At 32.0% G+C, this 19,103-nt stretch overlaps 4 protein-coding genes across 4 annotated transcripts; 2 read left to right on the top strand and 2 right to left on the bottom strand.

Annotated features, from left to right (window-relative positions):
- Positions 1 to 2,104: 2,104 nt before the first annotated feature.
- LOC107371534 (uncharacterized) lies at positions 2,105 to 2,919 on the top strand. Its single transcript, XM_015939651.3, has 2 exons — positions 2,105 to 2,471; positions 2,586 to 2,919. The coding sequence occupies exons 1-2, from the start codon at positions 2,144 to 2,146 to the stop codon at positions 2,705 to 2,707; spliced, it is 450 nt and encodes a 149-aa protein (XP_015795137.1). The 5' UTR covers positions 2,105 to 2,143; the 3' UTR covers positions 2,708 to 2,919.
- Positions 2,920 to 6,911: 3,992 nt separating this feature from the next.
- On the bottom strand, positions 6,912 to 8,502 carry rdx (BTB/POZ and MATH domain-containing protein rdx). Its single transcript, XM_015939313.3, has one exon. The coding sequence runs from the start codon at positions 8,353 to 8,355 to the stop codon at positions 7,228 to 7,230; it is 1,128 nt and encodes a 375-aa protein (XP_015794799.1). The 5' UTR covers positions 8,356 to 8,502; the 3' UTR covers positions 6,912 to 7,227.
- Positions 8,503 to 8,813: 311 nt separating this feature from the next.
- Positions 8,814 to 12,420, bottom strand: LOC107371278 (exportin-5-like). Its single transcript, XM_015939311.3, has 2 exons — positions 12,373 to 12,420; positions 8,814 to 12,261 (listed from the first exon to the last, which is right to left on the bottom strand). Exons 1-2 carry the CDS (start codon positions 12,398 to 12,400, stop codon positions 9,020 to 9,022), a joined length of 3,270 nt encoding a protein of 1,089 aa, XP_015794797.2. The 5' UTR covers positions 12,401 to 12,420; the 3' UTR covers positions 8,814 to 9,019.
- A 477-nt stretch (positions 12,421 to 12,897) lies between these two features.
- LOC107371281 (neprilysin-2-like) lies at positions 12,898 to 14,194 on the top strand. The gene is made up of 3 exons (XM_015939314.3): positions 12,898 to 13,224; positions 13,585 to 13,805; positions 13,871 to 14,194. Exons 1-3 carry the CDS (start codon positions 13,111 to 13,113, stop codon positions 13,977 to 13,979), a joined length of 444 nt encoding a protein of 147 aa, XP_015794800.1. The 5' UTR covers positions 12,898 to 13,110; the 3' UTR covers positions 13,980 to 14,194.
- Positions 14,195 to 19,103: the final 4,909 nt, after the last annotated feature.

Raw genomic sequence — 19,103 nt, 5'->3', positions numbered from 1 at the left:
ATAAGGCTGATAAACATGTGAACAAGATTGCGGTGAACATTTTAGGCAAGTTAACATTAAGGCCATTTTTGGTGGATCAAAATCAGGTAAAACATTTTAAACTGAATCATTTATAATTCAATGATTAGAACGGTCATGACCTAAACATTGTTATCATTAATAATTTCAATTAATTCTCAAATTATCTCCCACTTGTTTCAATCTCAATAACCAAGTTTGACGAGCGACAAGTGACTTAAAAAAACAAACAAAGAAACAACAATTGCTTGACAATCGGTCAACTTGACCTTACCAGAAATGAAACTAAAATAGACCAATAATAGGAAACAGATTCAATTAACTGTAACAATTTTACATTCATTTTAAACATGTTCAACTTTCCAGGTAATTAAATCAATTTCCATTGATAGGTTTAGCTTTTGCTTTCATGGACATCACCTAACTCTTATCAGCTCATGGTGATTATTTTATCCATTTAATTTGCTATTTTATTGAAAGGCAAGAACGAGGTCTCAACAATCAATGGCAATTTACTAATGAAGGGTAAAACTTGGCTAAATCCTCAAAAACAAGGTCCTTCATCAACACCAAAAGTCTGGTTGCATGTTAACCTTTAAGACGTCCATTTTTAGGTTTAGCTGTACAATTGGTAATTACAGTAAATTTGCATTTATTTCAATTTTAATTGTCTCTCTCTTTCTCTCCATTTGATCAATGGGTCAATGTTTTTAATCATGATCAATGAGTTTAATCAAATAATCAGTTAAAACGTTAACCTTGGTGATCAACCTTATTACGCTTTCCCAATACATTGACATTGACTTGACGGTCATGATTTGATTAAACAAAAGGCTACTCATCCAGTATTCAGGTTTAGATGATTTTCAAGAGGGAAACATAATGTTTGTTTAGATTCAAATATAAACCTAATTGATTAGTGTTTAATTATTTAAATTCATTAGGATTTAATGAACAATTTAGGAGATGCTAAAAATGATGATTAATGCGATTATCTATTTAGATTGTGATTCTTCTTTTGTACAGTGAAAATGGATTGAATATAATTTTAATAACAATTAAAGCCTTTTTGGTTGACCTGTTATCACGTTGATTCTGGGTAACCCGGTAACCGTCTAAATGTTTGAACTAAAACTTAAATTGTTACCATCAAATAAGATGATGATGATGATGATGATGAAGAAAAATGTTGATTAACAAATGACCTGGATGTTAATGCTTTTTGAAGAGGTTGAGAGAAAGTTACAATCAGTTAAACAAGTATGTGAACAGTAAATCATCAATAAACATCATTATAATCATCATAATCATCATCTTGTTTTGTTTTTGTCAAATTGATTAATACTGTCAAAGAAGCAAATGAAGACGTAAAAAAAGACAAAGTCAAATGACAACTTAATGTGTACCAATTGATTGATTACCATTGTAATCGGTTTAACGGGAAAAACGCAAACAATTGACCAATAAGGTAACTCTACAGCAACAAATCACCAACAATTAACCCAACTAAACGTTAATTGTTACATAGAAAGAAAAGGCAAAAACAAGAATTGATAATCACTTGTTAGGCTAATTTATTGGTAACAAAAAGTATGGTTTAGTTTAAAAACCGATTAACTCAATATTTTTAGGTTAACCATTCAACATCATTTTCTGGTATATTATTGGGTTTATCACAATATTCATATTTGTCAGCTTCTCTCTATTTCTGGTTAACTTGATATTTCTATTAATAATTTTACTGGTTTGGGTTTCTAATTAACCAGAAAATGACCATTTTGTAAGGTAATGCACAGATTGAGATTTAACCAGTTTCTGGTTGTTGATTGAAAAACTGTATTAGATAATAGTTTATTAATGAACATATTGACTCAACTGTTGGTTTATTTTAAAGGCAACAATTAACAGTAACCATGTAATCTAATCATTGGTTTTAAATAACAGATGAAACTTGATCAACTGAAAAATCACAAAGAAATTGATTGCTGTGTTTTTTCCTTGTAGCGTTAAACATGAACATGATTTAACAAGGAAACAATTGGAAAGCATTTTTGATAACTAGAGAAATTTGGTTTTAATCACAATTAGTTTGAGATTGGGTAAAGATTGAGACGAAAAGTTAACAATGAAATCAATCCAGGAAAAGGGTAAAGTTGATGTTAACCATTTACGTTCATTAATTCTGTACACTTTGATTTGTATCTTCATCTTATTGTGTTCAGTGTTGATTTTTTTAATGTTCATCAACATCTATCATCATTACAAGTTTCCAGAGATTCAAAGTCTTAACCATTATCGGCATAATCAATGGTATCACAATCAACAACGAAAACCAGATGGAATAATAATGAATGTTTTAACCAAACAAATTGATCAACAAACCTCAACACTTTCAACAACAATTGGCTCACCAACAGGCTCATCATCATCTGATTTAATCACAAGAACCCAAGGTTAGTTTTTGATTGGAAAGAGGCAAAAATTGAAAAAAAACTCTTGATTTATTGAAACTTGTAAATCAATGAGAAATAATTTCTTGCATTGTTTTAATCATTCCTTATCAACAGGGATTGTGATCAAACCTTACATGGAGCAAGGAGTAGAGAGTTATGTTCAAAGTGTTTTGGAATCGACATTTAAAACAACGAAAGAGTTAATTGATCAAAGGAGGAATCCAGCAATTAACTAATGACTGTCAATGAGTGTCATCACCAGGAATTGATATTCACCTTTTAAACACATTACATAATTTTCATGCCTTTTTACAATTTAACACAAAAGTAGGATCATCATGATTCTGTAATCAACTTGAAGGACAAACAATTGTTTTGATTTACCAATAATCACGCAACATTGCAATGATTAACAAATACAATTAAAGGCTAGCCACAAGATTAACAAGATGAAGGTTTAAATGGTGTAAAGGGATTGGTAAAAATCAATGAAAGTTTTGATCTGTTCAAGTCTTCAGCTTTCAACTGGAAGATTAATTTATAACAGATTGCACTTTTAACCAGGAAAAGCAAACACATCTCGAGTTATTATTATTACAATGGGAAAATATATGAGAAGTGGATTTAACTGTAACCTAAATAATGAAAGCAAAAATTAGATTAAAATATACCCAAAAAAAAGGTTAATGATGAGTTGAGATGGAGCAAAAAGAATTGATAAGTCAAATTTAAAAACAATAACGAGGTCATAAATAAAATCAAATGGATATCGATTTAATCGATTGTAAAGTTTGAAGGTAATGATAATAATAATAATGATGATGTTGATGAACATTATTAGAAGTTGAAAATATTCAGAGGAAAAAGAAGCCAAAACTAGGTTGATTGAGAGATGGAAATGTAACCATTTATTTATCTTGGTAACTTTTTGGGCTATTTTTCTGGTTCCTACAGAGACTGAGTAATTTTAGAGTAGGTCAAAGCTTAACCAAAAAGGTCTTAACTGTTTTCCTTTTTTCTATTGACATTTACTGTGAGTATGTGACCTTTCAAGGCAAAGTTAAGTCTTGGGTCAAAGTACTTTTTGAAAGCAGTCAGGTTCGATATAAGCATTTGTCTCATATCGATATTTCCACATCGAAGGCTTACCCATCGATACATCAAACAATATCAAAAAATCTTAAGCATTGAAGGTTGACTTTACTGAAAGAAATGTTACAGAGTCAGAGTCACATATGATCATGTTTTTCATTGGAATCGTATTCGAGATGGAAAAGATTATCCATGGAAAAAGGAGTAAATTTGGAAAATTAATGTTCGAACTTGTACGATCATTTCTATGTATTTATATCGATATTGAAGTCAATATGTTTGCTCGTGAAAAAATATCGATTGATTCGATACATCATCACATCTCTAGGTCAAAGGTAACCTCTGAAAGGGAGAAACCCAAGTCTATGGAGTTACCTTGAGGTTATCGTCTTATGTTTCTTTATTTCTTTCCTATTTTTTCTTCTCTTTTTCAGTCCCTTCTTCTCATCATCATATTGGAAGAGAAAGAGAAAGATGGCGATAAATAATGAAAGTGAGATTCTCTCGTACAAGAAGAATAATAAAAAGACCAAAAACCATTATACAATTGTTGACCTGGTTCCTCTTTTTATCACTTACTTTTTCATCTCTAGATCTTTTTCATCTTCTCAAGGTTTGTGTCTTTTCATCTTCTTCTTCCATATCAACATCTTCCATCGTCTCTCTCTCTTTGAGTTGCCCTTTTCTGGGTCCTTTTTTACCTTTTCACTGCATTTTATTTTCTCGCCTTTTTAACCTTCGCGTTGTTACTTCAATCATTTGGTCAACTTGATAGTGATAAAGATACACAATTATTATTGTCAAGATTTTGTCACTTGTTAGGTTAACCATTTTAAAAGGTAAAGTGAATGTTGTTTATGTTTTTCTAGCTTCTCCTTTGAACATTGAACACATTTTTGAATAAAAGATTTACAGTGATTTCCAGATAACGGGAGTTGCTATTTAACTCTAATTTAATTTACTTTCGTGAAATATCAATCAAATCGAGCAATTAAAATTTTAGGCCAAATCGATATATTAAACAAGATTGAAAATCATCGAGTGGCCGACAAATGGTGAACAAAATTTCCACCTATTCCCATTATCTGGCACATCACTGTATATTTGTTGGTTTGACTGCAACATTTTTAAATTGTAAATACAAAAATGAGTCAAATTAAAAATGATCAATCTAAATTGTTTTGATGTCAAATTGTTGGTTTCTCATATATCCAACCTTGAACCTGGTTTAAATAATCATGAAAATCATTAGACTTAAACAATCTAAATCAGGGTCAAGAATTAAGCAGCATTTTTATAAGCAAATCAATGTGTCAGCCTTTTCTTTTCATCAACACCAAAAAAACTGAACACACATAACAGCTAATAGACAAAGCTGATTGTTTAACAAACATTATTTAAATTGAACAATTAATTGACATCTTCAACCTGATTAAACGGAACACACACAGAATCATCCTAAAATTAATAAATGATTAAAAGATAATGATTAAACAATGAGAAAACAATCTTTACCAGATTTCAGGGTTTCTTTTACAAATAACCAAATCTCTTTACATAAAGCATCTGAAAGGGTCACAAAGGGATCACCAGTGGGTTAAGATGTTGCCCATTCTGGTTCAACAATTGTTCAAGCCTAAATATGTCGACTACTTAAATTGAAATCATCATTGACCTGACCCAGGATTCACTGACTGTACATTTTGGGTTTCACAATTGACACAAAGTGTATAGCAAAAATTGTATTAATGATGACCTGCTTTGAACCAAAAAACCTCACCCTCTTTTTTTTGTTGTATTATCATTACAATTGACTATTAGGTTTTTTAACAATATATTTATAATGGTAAAATATATTAATACTTAACCCAATTAACTTGATCTCAACGAAACAATTAATCTAAAAGTTAACAATATTTGACTAAATAATAAGCAGCCAACGGTTTGTTAAACAATTGATTGAAAAGCTTGACAAAATTGTAGCAACAATTAGATGATAATTAGGTAAGAAGTGACCTTTTCTGGTTAAACCATCAAACTATCGTTTGGGTTTAGATCATTATAACAAGATTGATTAAATGGATTCAATTTAAAGATTGATTAATCTGCTGATTAGGTTTTAGTGATTGACTAGTTAACCTGAAAATCTGGTGCAACAGAATTTGAAAATTAACAGTGAAAAATATATATGATTATGTTGACAGTTGACTGTTAATTAATAGCAAACTGTTTTCTGATCAAATTAAATGTTCACAATTAATGGAACAACCAGAAATGAGAAAAATAGATTAAAAGATGACGTCAGGTAAAAGTCTATTCTTACTTTTCCAGTGATAATCTAAATTGTTTGATGAGTTAACATACAAATCAATAGACGACACTTAATTGTGTTCAATGGTTTTACAGTAATATTATCATCTCTTGTTGATAGTTACTTTTAACAGCAATAATCAAGGTTGACAGTTTGGCAAGATTAACTCTTTTTCATGATCGTTTTTCATGATTGTTTTAGTAATTGTTGTTAATAAGTTTTCATTATTAAAGACCTACAAAAACAAAGCAACAAAAAAACTTCATTAACATGGTGAGATATGGTTGAACAAATTGTTTCCAGTTTAACCTCAAATCAACTTTTGGGTCCTTTTTTGTCTCTCACTCAAATGTATTGATGATGATGTAGTAAAGTTTATCAATGTCATCAAAATTAAAGTTAACCTTCAAATTGACATAAAAAACACAATAATCAAAATTAGAGGCTACTTTTTTTGTTTCTCTCAGGTTAAGCAAAATTCAGTTTGATTCATTAATACATGTGATAATGGAGACATGTTATTGGTTTAGTTTTAAGGATTATCTTCACAATTTAGTTGATCATTTGAAATTGTAAAAAGACTAATAAATTAACAATGATTTAAGTGAATAATGTTAATGTTAAAAGGAAGTTAAAAATTGGTAATTAAGATATAATTAATTTACGCAATCTTCTAATAGGGAAAAGTTTGGTAGAAATGCAAGTTTACATTCAATTTTCAATAATAGTTAAGATGGTATTAAAATGAATTAGTTATTGAAATTGAACTCAACTAGGACAAAATTAAATGATCATGAATCAAATGTTTTTTCCCTTAATTTGGTTAAATTGTTAATTTCAAGACAAATGTAACACAAGATTAAAAGTGAATTGAATATTAGTCAACCAAAATCATCCTCAAAGTTGACATTGATTTGAAATTTAAATATAATAAAAAAAATGGTTTAAGGTTGAAATTAGATTAAAATGACCATTAATTAAGTGTTTAAAGATGAGTTTACATCTTCTCGAAATTAAAAGGTAAAAAAAACTTATCATTTTAACGTTATTAAAGTAATTTTGCAGCTTTTTTAATCAACATTCAATGCTTACATAAATGTACAGAGAAAAGCAAAGAGGAAGAAAGAAAGAAAGAAAGAAAAGAGAGAAAGAAAGAAAGAGAGCGGGTGGGTGGGTAAGCTTCATATTGAAGTTTGTATGTGGCGAGGTGGGGCGTGTATGTGTATGTAAACGTACGTACGTATAGATGTGTATGGTATGTGTGTGTATAAGTGCATGTGCAATATGTGTTGTTGTTGTTGTTGTAGTTGGATGCTGTTGCTTTGAAAAATTGATACAGTAGGTTTAAATATATTAAGATTGCTTGATCCGTTTCCTTGGTGGACCAATTGGAGGTATTTGTTGGGTAGCAAGAGCTCTAAATGCTTCTGCTATCAGATGAGGTTGTCTGGTTATCATAGTTTTCCACCCTTGCGTTTCCATAACATCAGTGGCATGTGTGTTTATAAAGTCTATGGCATGAGCTTTAAGTTGACTTGCACTATGCATATCCGCTAAAATAAGAACTTCGGCAGCCGTTTCAACTGATAAATTGGAACATAATGCTTCTTCACACATTACTTTCAATCTTTCGAGATCGTATTTGTCTGCAGCAGCTAGAAGGTCATCTGCCATCTTTCCCAAATTAGATGATTTACCGGTATAAATAAAATTCAACATTTCTCCTAATACTTCATGATTTATATCGGTTATTTCAACTCGGTTTTGTTTGCTTTCCTCTAAATTATGTTCAAACATAGCGGCAAAAACGGGTGACCTTGCTGCTAATATAGCTTTGTGTGCAAGAAATTCCTTTCCATTAACACTTAAAATGACGTCACTAAATCGATGGTTTTCAAATAAATTGCCAAGATCATCAGAGAGTCGGCATTCAGGTACTTTGAATTGAATTGCGTTATTTTGTCCTGCAATGTTCACTGAATCAGCAACAACGCTTACTTCGCAATATAAGGTTAATTTATCTTCAGGTAATAAACCATTGGCTTCATCGAGTAAAAAGTCACGTCTGATGAATTTTTTGAAACCCCAGTCTTTACCTTGAACAAATCTGTAGGCTCTTTGACTTTCCATGGCTTTGGTTTCTTCCCGTTTAGCGTTTAATATTGAGAACTTGAATTTGGCTCTTACTTCTGATTTATTGCAAGAGACAAGAAGAAGATATAGAGACAGGTAATCTTTACTTTCCTCGTCGAGTCCTTTGGGGTTTACTCGTAAACACCATCTAAGTTTATCATTGGCTCCGGCTGAGAATGTTGAGCTTTTCAGAACTTCACCCATCTCTTCACGACAAAAACTAAAATTATTTATGGTCCACATATATGAAAATTTAATCACTTTGACTTGAGTATAACACCAGCTCTCAGCTACTGGAGTATTAGCCTCATTAGAGGCTGGTGGTGATGGTGGTCTAGACGCCGCCATACTTTTTTAAATTAATATTAATAAATTTTCTTTAAATAAAAAAAATAATACACAATAACTATATTTATTTAAAAATGATAGTAGTCACACTAATATAAATACAAAATTTAAGTTCACAACTAATTCAGCAGGCAACAATCAATAACAGAGTAAGACTAAAGACAAAGGTGGTTCAGAAAAAGGAAGCTTGCGAAGTTAGATACAGGTCCAGGTATTCAGATACCAAGTATTGATCCGAAAACCGTATTCGCGTAACTATCCGGATAGTTTTCGTGGCCATTAAATATAAGTTTTTTAATCATTTTTTATTAATTGAATTTTATTTTGTACTTTTCAGTTATTTTCAAAGGTTTTCATAACAAAACAAAGACTATAACATCGTTTTTAAATGTTGAAAAAATAACAAAAATATAATCTTAACTGAGCTTTTGAGAGACGGAAGGAGAGTTGATTATAAATTTCAAATTTACAAAATATCAACTGCTTTTAATTCACGAGATGACTCACAATTACCTAAAAAGTTCATAAAAATATAAAGTCTTATCATTGAAAACATCTGTTGTTTTTTTCCGTCTTGGAGTTGAAATTGAATTTCCTCCTTTGTCTTGGGGGTTTCTCTCAATTTTGGATACGCTTTTACCGATTATTGGATCTAAAAGCTCTTTTAACGCTTCTCGTTTACTTTTTTGAACATTTTTAATTTTTGGTGGCTTATGAATCCATTTTTTTCGAATTGAACCCATTTTTCGATATTTCCATCCGATAATTTGATGAGATCATGTTTAAGAGAGCGGAATTTCATCGGGAGTATTAAGCTTTCATAAATAGTGGATATCAACTGCAAGCATATTGCGCGATTGTGCTCGTATTCACCAAAATATCCTAAAGCTTTGCAAATATTTTCTAGTAAAAATAGACAGTCTGATGGATTACGGACCATGGCATGTTCAATTAGACGAGCCAGAACGAAGTCACACACAGAACTAGCTTTCAATGAAACTGTTGAGTCTGGCCAATTTAAACACTGAAAACAAATCTGAGTAATAATGCTGGGCTCATTTTTAATGAGGTAATCTCCAAGGTAAGAGGCGCTTTGCTCAACTGGTTTGTCATTTTGTTCATTTGTTTCTTTTGAATCAAAATCATCTTCATCTATCAGATTTTCGGTCTTTCGGTTACTTTTGGAGGGTAAAATTAAACAGCTTAGCATACTGACAAAGTCCAGTGCAAGATCTCGACTAGCTTTTTCTTCAACGATCTCACGTCTAATGTCAGTTTTCTCTTCAATACATTCTCTTTCACGAATAATTTTCATGGAAATATCTATTCTGGTGAAAAGAACGGGCAAAACTTGCTTAACAAACGGTGAAAACGTCTTCTCAAACTCATCTATATCGTTTAAATAAAAATTTCTGAAGAATGGTTTCAAAAAAACTCGAATCACTGTTCTCAACATCATATCAGGAAGATTTTCAAAGCCAGCCAGAGCCAAGGTAATGTTGTTAAATTCTAAATATAACTCGGGAGTGATTAAAGAATAAGCAGTCCCAATAGATGAGTAGCAATAGTATTGAAAATTCCAAAAAAATCTCTGCATCCGTAAAGCTGGACTTTTAGATGGGTTACAATCTTCATAATCTTCATGACTAGTATCATGGATTTCCAAAAAAGTAAGACAATCACTTTCAGTGACAGGAGCGAAAACAATTGAGCGATAATCAGAATGGCAAATCATCATCATTTCTTGATTCCAAAGAGAATTTAGATTAGACGATAGCTTACAGAGAGGATTCATCATTGCCATAACAGGAGCATAGAGAACTTCTTTCTTTCGTATTCGTTTGAGAAGGCCAAATAGAGTTGATATGGCATGCATTAATTGAGCACGAGTTTGTCTTTTGAGATCAAAATCACAAGGAGACGTGTCCAGCCCAACAGATGAGATAAAAGTTACAGGAGTAAGATCGCACTCGAGAATCCATTTTATCGGCTCCAGAAGTTCATTTACAAACAATGTTTGTTGAGCAGGATCCTCGAAACAGTTTGAAAGTTCCATTAATCCCTCGTTGAGAACACAAATTTCGTTTTGACTGGCTTCTATATCAACAGCGAATGTTGCATGGATATTATCCTTTAACTGGTCAAAAGCTGGGAGTAATATTGCAGAATGCCTTTTTGTTATTCTGATGAATAAAGAACAGGCATATCGCCTGAGATTTCTAACAGAGTTACTTCGATTATCACTGTTCTCTCCAGGAAGTTCATAACCAGCCATTTTAAATATTTTTTCCAGCAGAGCGTCGATCAAATTAGGATCTAAAGAAAGAGACGGTGGAATAAAAATAGTCAAGGCGGATAAACATGAAATCTGACAGCATAATATCTCAACTGCAACATCACTTTCATCATATTTTACAAGCACATCAAGAAGGGGAGATCCTTGCTGAAGATGCAGCGAAACATCCGTTAGATGATTACACACAGTTTGCAATATGCTCGCTGTGATTATCCATTCAGCAATGGAAGCAAGACCGTTTCCCCTTTTCATTTGAGTCGTCATCAAAAGAATTGATGCAAAATTAAAACAAATATCTTCACGATACATAGTCAGAGATCGCACAAGATCAACTAATTCAGCCTTAAACTTAATATAGAAAACTTCATAGTCTTCTTCGTCACCGAACTCCATACGAATTGAAGGATCACCAAAGGGTCGTTTAAATAATTTTGTGCATATAAATGACAGCAAACTTGTTATTAATGATGCATTGATTAAAGTTTGAAGCTCTTTACTTTTAGCCAAATCTCTCCAAAATTGAAGAACGAAAGCATTTAGAATATAATTATCTATACAAAAAAGCGAATGCATTTTTTGAATGTATATTTGCCAGGTTTCTGTGGGAACTTGTTTCAAGGAATGGAGTTGAATTGCTGCTTGTCCCATCATGGTTACAACACTAAAAACCCTCTTAGCAAGAGCGAAATGGTCATTGGAGAAGTTGACGTTAATTTTTGGTATGACCATATCGACGCATTTAAAAATGGAGGTTACATTTTTCGGACAAAAAAGTTTCATTATAATCAAACAGTCTTTTCCTGAAACTTTGCGAAAAAGACACGTTAACAGACAGTCTGTAGCTTGCGTTATTATACGTAATTGTTCTTGATGTCGGGCAGGATCAATTTCAGTACCTAAAATATCACACAAAAAAACCAATAAATTTTCATCAAATGTGTGCCATTCTAGGAAAGGATACAAATTTTGGAGAGCTGCGGAACACAAATCACAATCACCAGAAGCGAAACATTCGCCAATATAATTCAAAATTGCAGGATATTTAGATTTCAATTCAACTGTCATATCTTTTCGTCGTTTAGGCTCTGAAGGAGAGTGAAAAATTCCTAACTCTTCTGATAGCCTTCCCATGATCATTAAAACACGATCGTTTAGTTTAGACGATAACATGAAGTCCATCAGGTCAGGCCAATTTACGGGCCATTCTTTTTTCATTACTTCCACTACACATTTGGAAATACCCTCTTTAATAAGTTTCAAATCTTTACCAACCAGAGTTTCGCAAATCATCTTCTGGAGAACTGCTTTAATTTCATCTTCGGTTAAATTTGAAATTTCATCCCATTTATATTTGATACAGTTTTCGACCAGTTGAAGTCCAAAGTGTTTAACAGACGGAGTCAAGTCTTCATTTCCACTAAAAGTGATTAATTTGTAGGCAATTTTAATGGTTAAATCCACATTGGGGTTGTTGGTGAGCGCTTCAATCACCATGTGCGCCTCCCTCATTTGATTTTGGTCCAAAATTCCCCGGCGAATTGTGTCAACAGCCTCGATAGTTTTGAGCACATAATGATCTATTTCGGCTTTCAAAGCCTTTTCCATTGACGCTGAGATGAGCAAAATAACAGAAAAGAGAAAGATGAAAAGAGTGAAGGTAGAGACAATAAAGGCGTTTAATACAAATAATAAAATGCGATCATGATTCAAAAATTTCTTACCGTTGCTGTTTTTTCTTTTTACATTCATTGAGCATTATTCAAAGAACAGTTCAATTTAAATTTCAAATTCTGTGTTTGTTTTCTTTAAGTTTTGATGATACAGACATCTTACAGATTTTTTCGTAACTAAACCTTGGTACTAAATATGAAAACTTATATAGCCATTACATTGTAATGATTACAATGAATAATAAAGCTTACAGCTTGTAGAATGTGTATTGGGAATTGAACATTAGAGAAATTTTAACTTCGAAATAAAAATAACGCTCGGCTATCATAATTTAGTTTCATAGTTTATTTCCTGAAGTTCAATTAGACACAGATTAGAATCATTCAATTTCAGTATTATATCTCGCTTCAGTCCCTTAAAACTTGAACTCAATTTGTGAGTATTTTTTCAATGTAATTATCTAAACATAGCAATTAACAAATTAACAAAAAATTTTAGCTTACAAATTTCTATTCAAAGCAACGTATCGGTGTGAGTAAGCAATTTGTGTTTGTACTCAAAATCATGATAAATAGAATAAAATTTTCGTAATTTATAAATACCGAAATAGGTAGAGAAGGATATGCTCGAAGCGCTAGAGTTTGAAATTATTTTGGCCAGTGTACATTAGCGATGATCGTAAAGAACCTCGTTGGGAATAATTTCCTCCTTGACGGGATCTCTCGGAGTTGCATTATCATCTTTATATTCACAAGGAGTTCTTAACGATTTTGGATGAAGTTGATTGGATGGATGCAAATACCACTCAAAGAGCAAGAGAAAAGGCCAATGCCATTGTTTCTTATATTGGATATCCTGACGAGCTTTTGAACAACAGTAAAGTTGGCGAACTATACACTAATGTACGTTTCCAAAACAATTTACTGATGATTAGTTTTGATTGTTTTTCAATTTCATCAATATTGAGAAACAAATGATTGCGATGGTTGACAGTTGAGCAAATTTACTTGTTGTAAAACACTTATCAGAATAACCTTGCCTAGTATTGTCAATTTGACATAAATTTTTGTCATCAAGGAAATTAACAGTTGGGATGTTTATTTATTGTTGATCCCTAATTAGACATCAATCACATCTTTAATAATGTGTGATTAGTTATTATTTTAATCTTTCTTTGTTCAGCCTGGAAACTCTAGCTGAATCAAATATTTTGATTGATAGCTTGTTTACATTCTTTCTTTTTATATTTCTCACTTCAATAGTTATCATTGGTAGAGAGAAGCTATTTCACCAATGTCCAAAATCTACGAAAATGGTCAACTGATTTTGCATTTAATAAACTTCGAAAACCCAATCTTAAAGGAGAATGGACCAAACACGCTCGAGCTGCTGTAGTCAATGCTTATTACAATGCTCTCGAAAATAGTATTGAATTCCCTGCAGGTATTCTTCAAGGATCATTTTTCAGTAAAGATCGACCAAAGTAAGTTTTTCATAAAAATGCAAGAAGATCAAGTTATTAAACTTTATTATTCTAAATCATTTTAGTTACCTGAATTTCGGTGCCATTGGATTCGTTATTGGTCATGAAATCACTCATGGCTTTGATGATCGAGGTAGACAATTCGATAAAGATGGTAACAATAAAAACTGGTGATAAAAAGCATGGTTAAAATATTTCTTCAAAGCAACAAGGATACCAAGTGATAATTTTTTACTACACGGAATAAGGTATGACTGGTAAAGCCTGACGATCAATTAAAGAAATTTATTTATTCATTTGTGTTATTAAAGAAGAGTTTTATGTATTTATGTTCATTTTTTTCTTCTTTATCGATAATAATCGAGTAAAATAATCTAAATATTAATGTATTTTTTTATTCAGTTATTTTATGTTTTAATAAGTTTAAAGTTTTCATACTTTGTGCCAACCAGCAGTTCCAACAAAATCTGTAAGATGTCTGCACTCAGCAACACACATTTTCTAAGTCACCTTAAAATTAACTCCTTAAAATTAATTAATTAACTCGTTAATTAGTAGTTTTATACAAAATTTAATATTATAATTGTGTTCTCCACGGTCAATTACCCCACCTGTCGCCCTCACAGTCTTAATCGAATCTTTCATCCACTCAAAATCAACTTACCTGTCCAGCATGGCTTTACCTGAAGCAACCCTTGACTACACCAAGTTGAAGAAGACCAGCAACACTGCGGAAATACTATCTGCTCTCAACAATATGGAAGTTACCTCTATTCTTTTTCAGATGCGAGATAATTTAACCAAATTTACGGAAGAAACATTAACCTTGATGAGCAACACCGCCAGAACAAAATTTGAAAAGCAAAAAGACAACTTTTTAAGTGCAACATTGACGATGATAGACTATGTAGCTAAAGACCAGAATATCGCGGGTATTAGTAATGGCGACATCTCAAAACTAGCTGACAATATATCTAAAAAGCTATTACCAACCATAGCCAATCAACAGACTGCCAAAAGAACAACCACCAAGGCAGCGAAACCAACCAGATTTATAGTTAAATCGACTGATGCAACAATCAGCTGTGATACCATCGTAAAAGAAATAGCAGAGATAGCTAAATCTGACCCGTCAATTCAACTGACAGAAGTTAAGAAAGGCTTGACAGCTGTTAAGGTTTCAACTACACAATCTGCTTCAAAAACTAAAGTCATCAATAAACTTAAAGAACGCTCCTTTGGACCGAAATTGGAAATGAAAAATGTCGAGATGCTTCTACCTCAAGTCTCAGTCATCATAGAAGAATACTCATGTGAGGATGCTGAAATGATCAAGAAAAGGAATGATATACCTGACAGTGAAGAAGTCAAAATTGTCACAACCTATGACCTTCCCCAACGCAACAAAACTAACAAGAAAAAAGTTATAATCCGACTAAGCAGACAAGCAAGACAAATCATTGAAGATCGAGGTCGAATCAACATTGGCTGTGAATCAGTTAGATTTAAAGATAATTATTATATCAAAACATGTACGAATTGTATATCAATAGGACACACAAAAAACCAATGCAACAACGCCGCCACCTGTTATAAATGTGAACAAGACCACGTGTCTTCATCATGTGAAGCTGATCCTCAAAACAACTGCCTTCTGTGTAAAAAGATCAACGATCCTAAGCTTAATTTAAAACACAAACCAAAAAGCTCTGAATGTCTTGCCTATCATCTAGCCATCAAAAACCTTCAATCACTCATCGACTGGGACTACGAAAATGATCAACATTAGTGATTTAAATTGTGGAAATAGTTTAGTAACAACCAACAACATAGTTCAAAGTGTACCATATCATAACCAAATTGTACTAATACAAGAACCGAATAACTTGGCTTTAACATCCATTAACAATCATGAAATTCAAATAATTCAAAATAATCGTGCAGCTATAATTACACTTCGCCGAGCAATCAATAAAATTTTCAACATCCCACCGGACATCATATCAGCCATAATCAACGTGAAAGGAATTAAAATACTATGTTTTTCAATTTACATATCTCCAGTATCTACAACTCAAGAATACGAAAGAATCATCAATCAAATTCAACGTGTTATATCAAGCAATGTAAATCTTCCAATAATCCTAGGTGGTGATGTCAATTGTGTCAACAATTCATGGTCGCATGAAATTTATGACAGAAACATTCACAAAGGAGAACTCATTAAAGACTTTTTAATGACCAACAATTTAACAATTTTAAATAAACCCACATCAAACAATTGGACTTTTAAAAGACCCAGCTCAAATCCACAATGGATAGACTTCATTTCAACCAACCTCAGCAATCACTACATCAATTTTAGTCAATCAACCATGATCACTCATCTGAACAACAATGACCATAATGAAATAACAACCAAAATTGAAGTAAAAGACAAAGTTAAACCAAATCCACCTGAAAAAAGATTCCAACACCAAGTCTACCTTAACATTATCACAAATAAGATATTCAACAAAAACATTGAAACCATTAAGGATGTGAATGACTTATTTTGGGACCTAATTGAAACTACAGTCAAATCTTATCATGATAAAAGATTTTGGAAATCAGTAAAGAAGATTGGATGGCGGAAACAAATAGTCAATGAACAAACCTTGAAGAACATCAAAAAATCACTCTGTATGATTGGCAAATCAATTCACTAACAGCCTGTGCAATATTAGGAAGGCAACCATCATGGGCTAAAATTATTGAAGTTGGCCTCAAAAGCTACTACTCTGATCTCTTCAACAGAGGAGAAACTGAAAAAAGTATGATCATTTTCAACAAATATCCTAATCTTGCACCAGACGTGAGAAACGACAAACTGTGGTGGGGAATCAACCCGATGGTTATTGGCAAAACAACAAACCTGGTTATGGAACAATGGATTAAAGAAGATCCAGACAATTACAAACTAATTGGAAAATGGAAATTGATTGGATCCAAAACCAGATTTGATCGACATCTGTCAACAGTATTGGGAAAATACAAGTATCTCACAAATGAAACTAACTGCATCTGCAACGCACAAACAAATGACCCCATACACTGGGTAAATCATTGCCCCACAGTAGACCATTTAAGATCAATACTACTTAACACCCTTAACATAGAAACTTCTGAATTAATCCACAGCTACCTTACATCCCCTTATTCCCACCCTTATTATGACCTATTAGAGGAAATATATCAAACACATATCCTTCCCAGAATGATAAAATATCAAACAACAAAATCAAAGAAAAGATCATTACCCCATCCTCCAGCAATCAAAAAGAAAAAGACCTCAAATATGTTGGTTTGAGGCAAAAAATTTATTGAACGTAAGGAAAGGTTTACAAGTTTACTTCTCTGGGTCTACATCACAACTGTTGTTGGGTTAAGGTTAACTCTTATTTTTAAGAGAAGATTCAAATTTACTTTTTAACTGACATTTTCATTACAAAGACATTTGTAAGATAACCTTTAGGTTATTGGAGTAAAAACTGGTTTAGTGAAAGGATAAGTTAAGGAGAAAGTATTGAGAGGAAAAATGAAGTAATTATGTTTGAGCTTTTTTAAAGCTAAGTTGGACATTTGTGAAGCACACTGCGAAGGGTTGAGTCAATTATTTTATTCTGAAGATGATCAGAGTTTAAGACAATTAGTAAAATGAGTCGGATTTGAATAACACATGAAAATCATTAATTAATAGTAGAATCAAGGAAATATCATGTTTGGGTTAAATTTTAAGGCATCATTAAGTTTAATTAAATGAAACTTACATCATTCGAAAGAGCTTGAAAAGGGCTTTCGAATGATGTACTGAATTAATGATGAAAACATTAATTGTTGGTGAAATAAGAGGATTCTTTGAAATATTCAATATTCTTGGAAAAACATGAAAGTTAAATTATATCGGTTTGTAACTCGACACTGGATAAAGTTACAGACATGAAAAATATATTAATTAAAAGTATTTTAGATGCTCTTTCTAATGACATATTAATTGTGTTTGTCGGTTGTTTAATTCTGTTATTTTAGTGGGGTCGCCAGGATGACTTTCACCATTATATTCCCTATGTAAATACATAGAGTTTTGACGCCGGGCTAGTTAATGTTTTAAGAGATCGAGTCAGGTTACAGTAATCAATTATATATCATTAAATAGATCTCGAAGAGACGAAGCTAATGATATATAAATCAATGTTGAAAATTATTTGGTTGATGAATAGATGATGCCTAAGTTTGAGTCCAAAAAGTGAGAAAATTGAAAAATTTAAGGTTAAATGAAATTAATGATAAATATGCTTCTAAGAGTATCTCTGTTGTAGTCATGAGGTCTGATTACAACCAACACCTTCCCTTGCTTCACACATGTCCTTACAAAAAATAGGTAATGAGTAAATAAATGAAATAATAAAAATGAGATACAAGATCGGTAAATGTATTGTTAATTGTAATTACTGCTTTTCGGTTAAGTTAAATCAAAAATTATGTTAATATTAAAGTTAAGTAATGAACATTAAGAACTCAGAATGTTTGTTATGGTTTTGTGCATCAAATAAAAGTAAGAAAATCATTGAATGAATTTTAGTTTCAAGAAATGTTTAATAATTGTTTGCAGTGATTAAAGGATGGAGAGCAAAGTGATTTGGTTAACATGTCTGCAGGTTGATCTTTTGTGGAAATGAAATAAATCTTAATAAAACCTTGTTCTTGATAATCGCGAATAGCATGAAAACGAATGTCAATATGTTTGGTTCGTTGATGAAATACATTATTTCGGGTTAACAATATTGCTCCCTGATTGTCATTCATAATTTTTATTGGCAATTCAATGTTGATCGAAAGATCTTTGAACAATTGAATGTACCAAAGTACATCTTTCATACATTCAGCAATGGAAACATATTCAGCTTCGGTTGTTGATTGAGCTACACTTCTTTGTAGTCTTGAACACCAAGAAATCGGTGATTTACCTAAGGTAACAACAAAGCCTGATGTTGATTTTCTGGTAACAACATCAGCAGCATAATCAGCATCGGCATAACCGATCAAATTAAAATTATCAGGTGAATAACAATAACTAATACCAACATTAACAGTACTTTTCAAATATCTGAATACTCTTTTAATTGCTTTCCAATGCTCTTCATTATGTTTAACATTAAATTGAGAGGCTTTATTTATTTGAAATGTGATATCAGGACGACTGATAATAGACAAATAGAGCAAAGCTCCAACAGCTTCTTGATATGGAATTTTGGGATC

Source organism: Tetranychus urticae, chromosome 2, assembly GCF_039701765.1.
Source record: "Tetranychus urticae isolate SD_2017Ah chromosome 2, NJAU_TeUrti_SD_1.0, whole genome shotgun sequence".
NCBI classification, from domain to species: Eukaryota; Metazoa; Arthropoda; class Arachnida; order Trombidiformes; family Tetranychidae; genus Tetranychus; species Tetranychus urticae.
The sequence above is the reverse complement of the archived record's forward strand: the minus strand, read 5'-3'. Positions and strand labels throughout refer to the sequence as shown.

What these genes read in the sequence shown, in the direction of transcription:
- LOC107371534 (XM_015939651.3), top strand. Translation starts at nt 2,144, where the DNA reads ATGAAATCAATCCAGGAAAAGGGTAAAGTTGATGTTAACCATTTACGT. An exon ending in TTTAATCACAAGAACCCAAG is followed by an intron (nt 2,472 to 2,585) that starts GTTAGTTTTTGA and finishes CCTTATCAACAG; the next exon opens with GGATTGTGATCAAACCTTAC.
- LOC107371281 (XM_015939314.3), top strand. Translation starts at nt 13,111, where the DNA reads ATGGATGCAAATACCACTCAAAGAGCAAGAGAAAAGGCCAATGCCATT. An exon ending in TTGGCGAACTATACACTAAT is followed by an intron (nt 13,225 to 13,584) that starts GTACGTTTCCAA and finishes TCACTTCAATAG; the next exon opens with TTATCATTGGTAGAGAGAAG. An exon ending in TTCAGTAAAGATCGACCAAA is followed by an intron (nt 13,806 to 13,870) that starts GTAAGTTTTTCA and finishes AAATCATTTTAG; the next exon opens with TTACCTGAATTTCGGTGCCA.
- LOC107371278 (XM_015939311.3), bottom strand. Translation starts at nt 12,400, where the DNA reads ATGAATGTAAAAAGAAAAAACAGCAACG. An exon ending in AAAAAGAAAAAACAGCAACG is followed by an intron (nt 12,262 to 12,372) that starts GTAAGAAATTTT and finishes TGCTCATCTCAG; the next exon opens with CGTCAATGGAAAAGGCTTTG.
- rdx (XM_015939313.3), bottom strand. Translation starts at nt 8,355, where the DNA reads ATGGCGGCGTCTAGACCACCATCACCACCAGCCTCTAATGAGGCTAAT.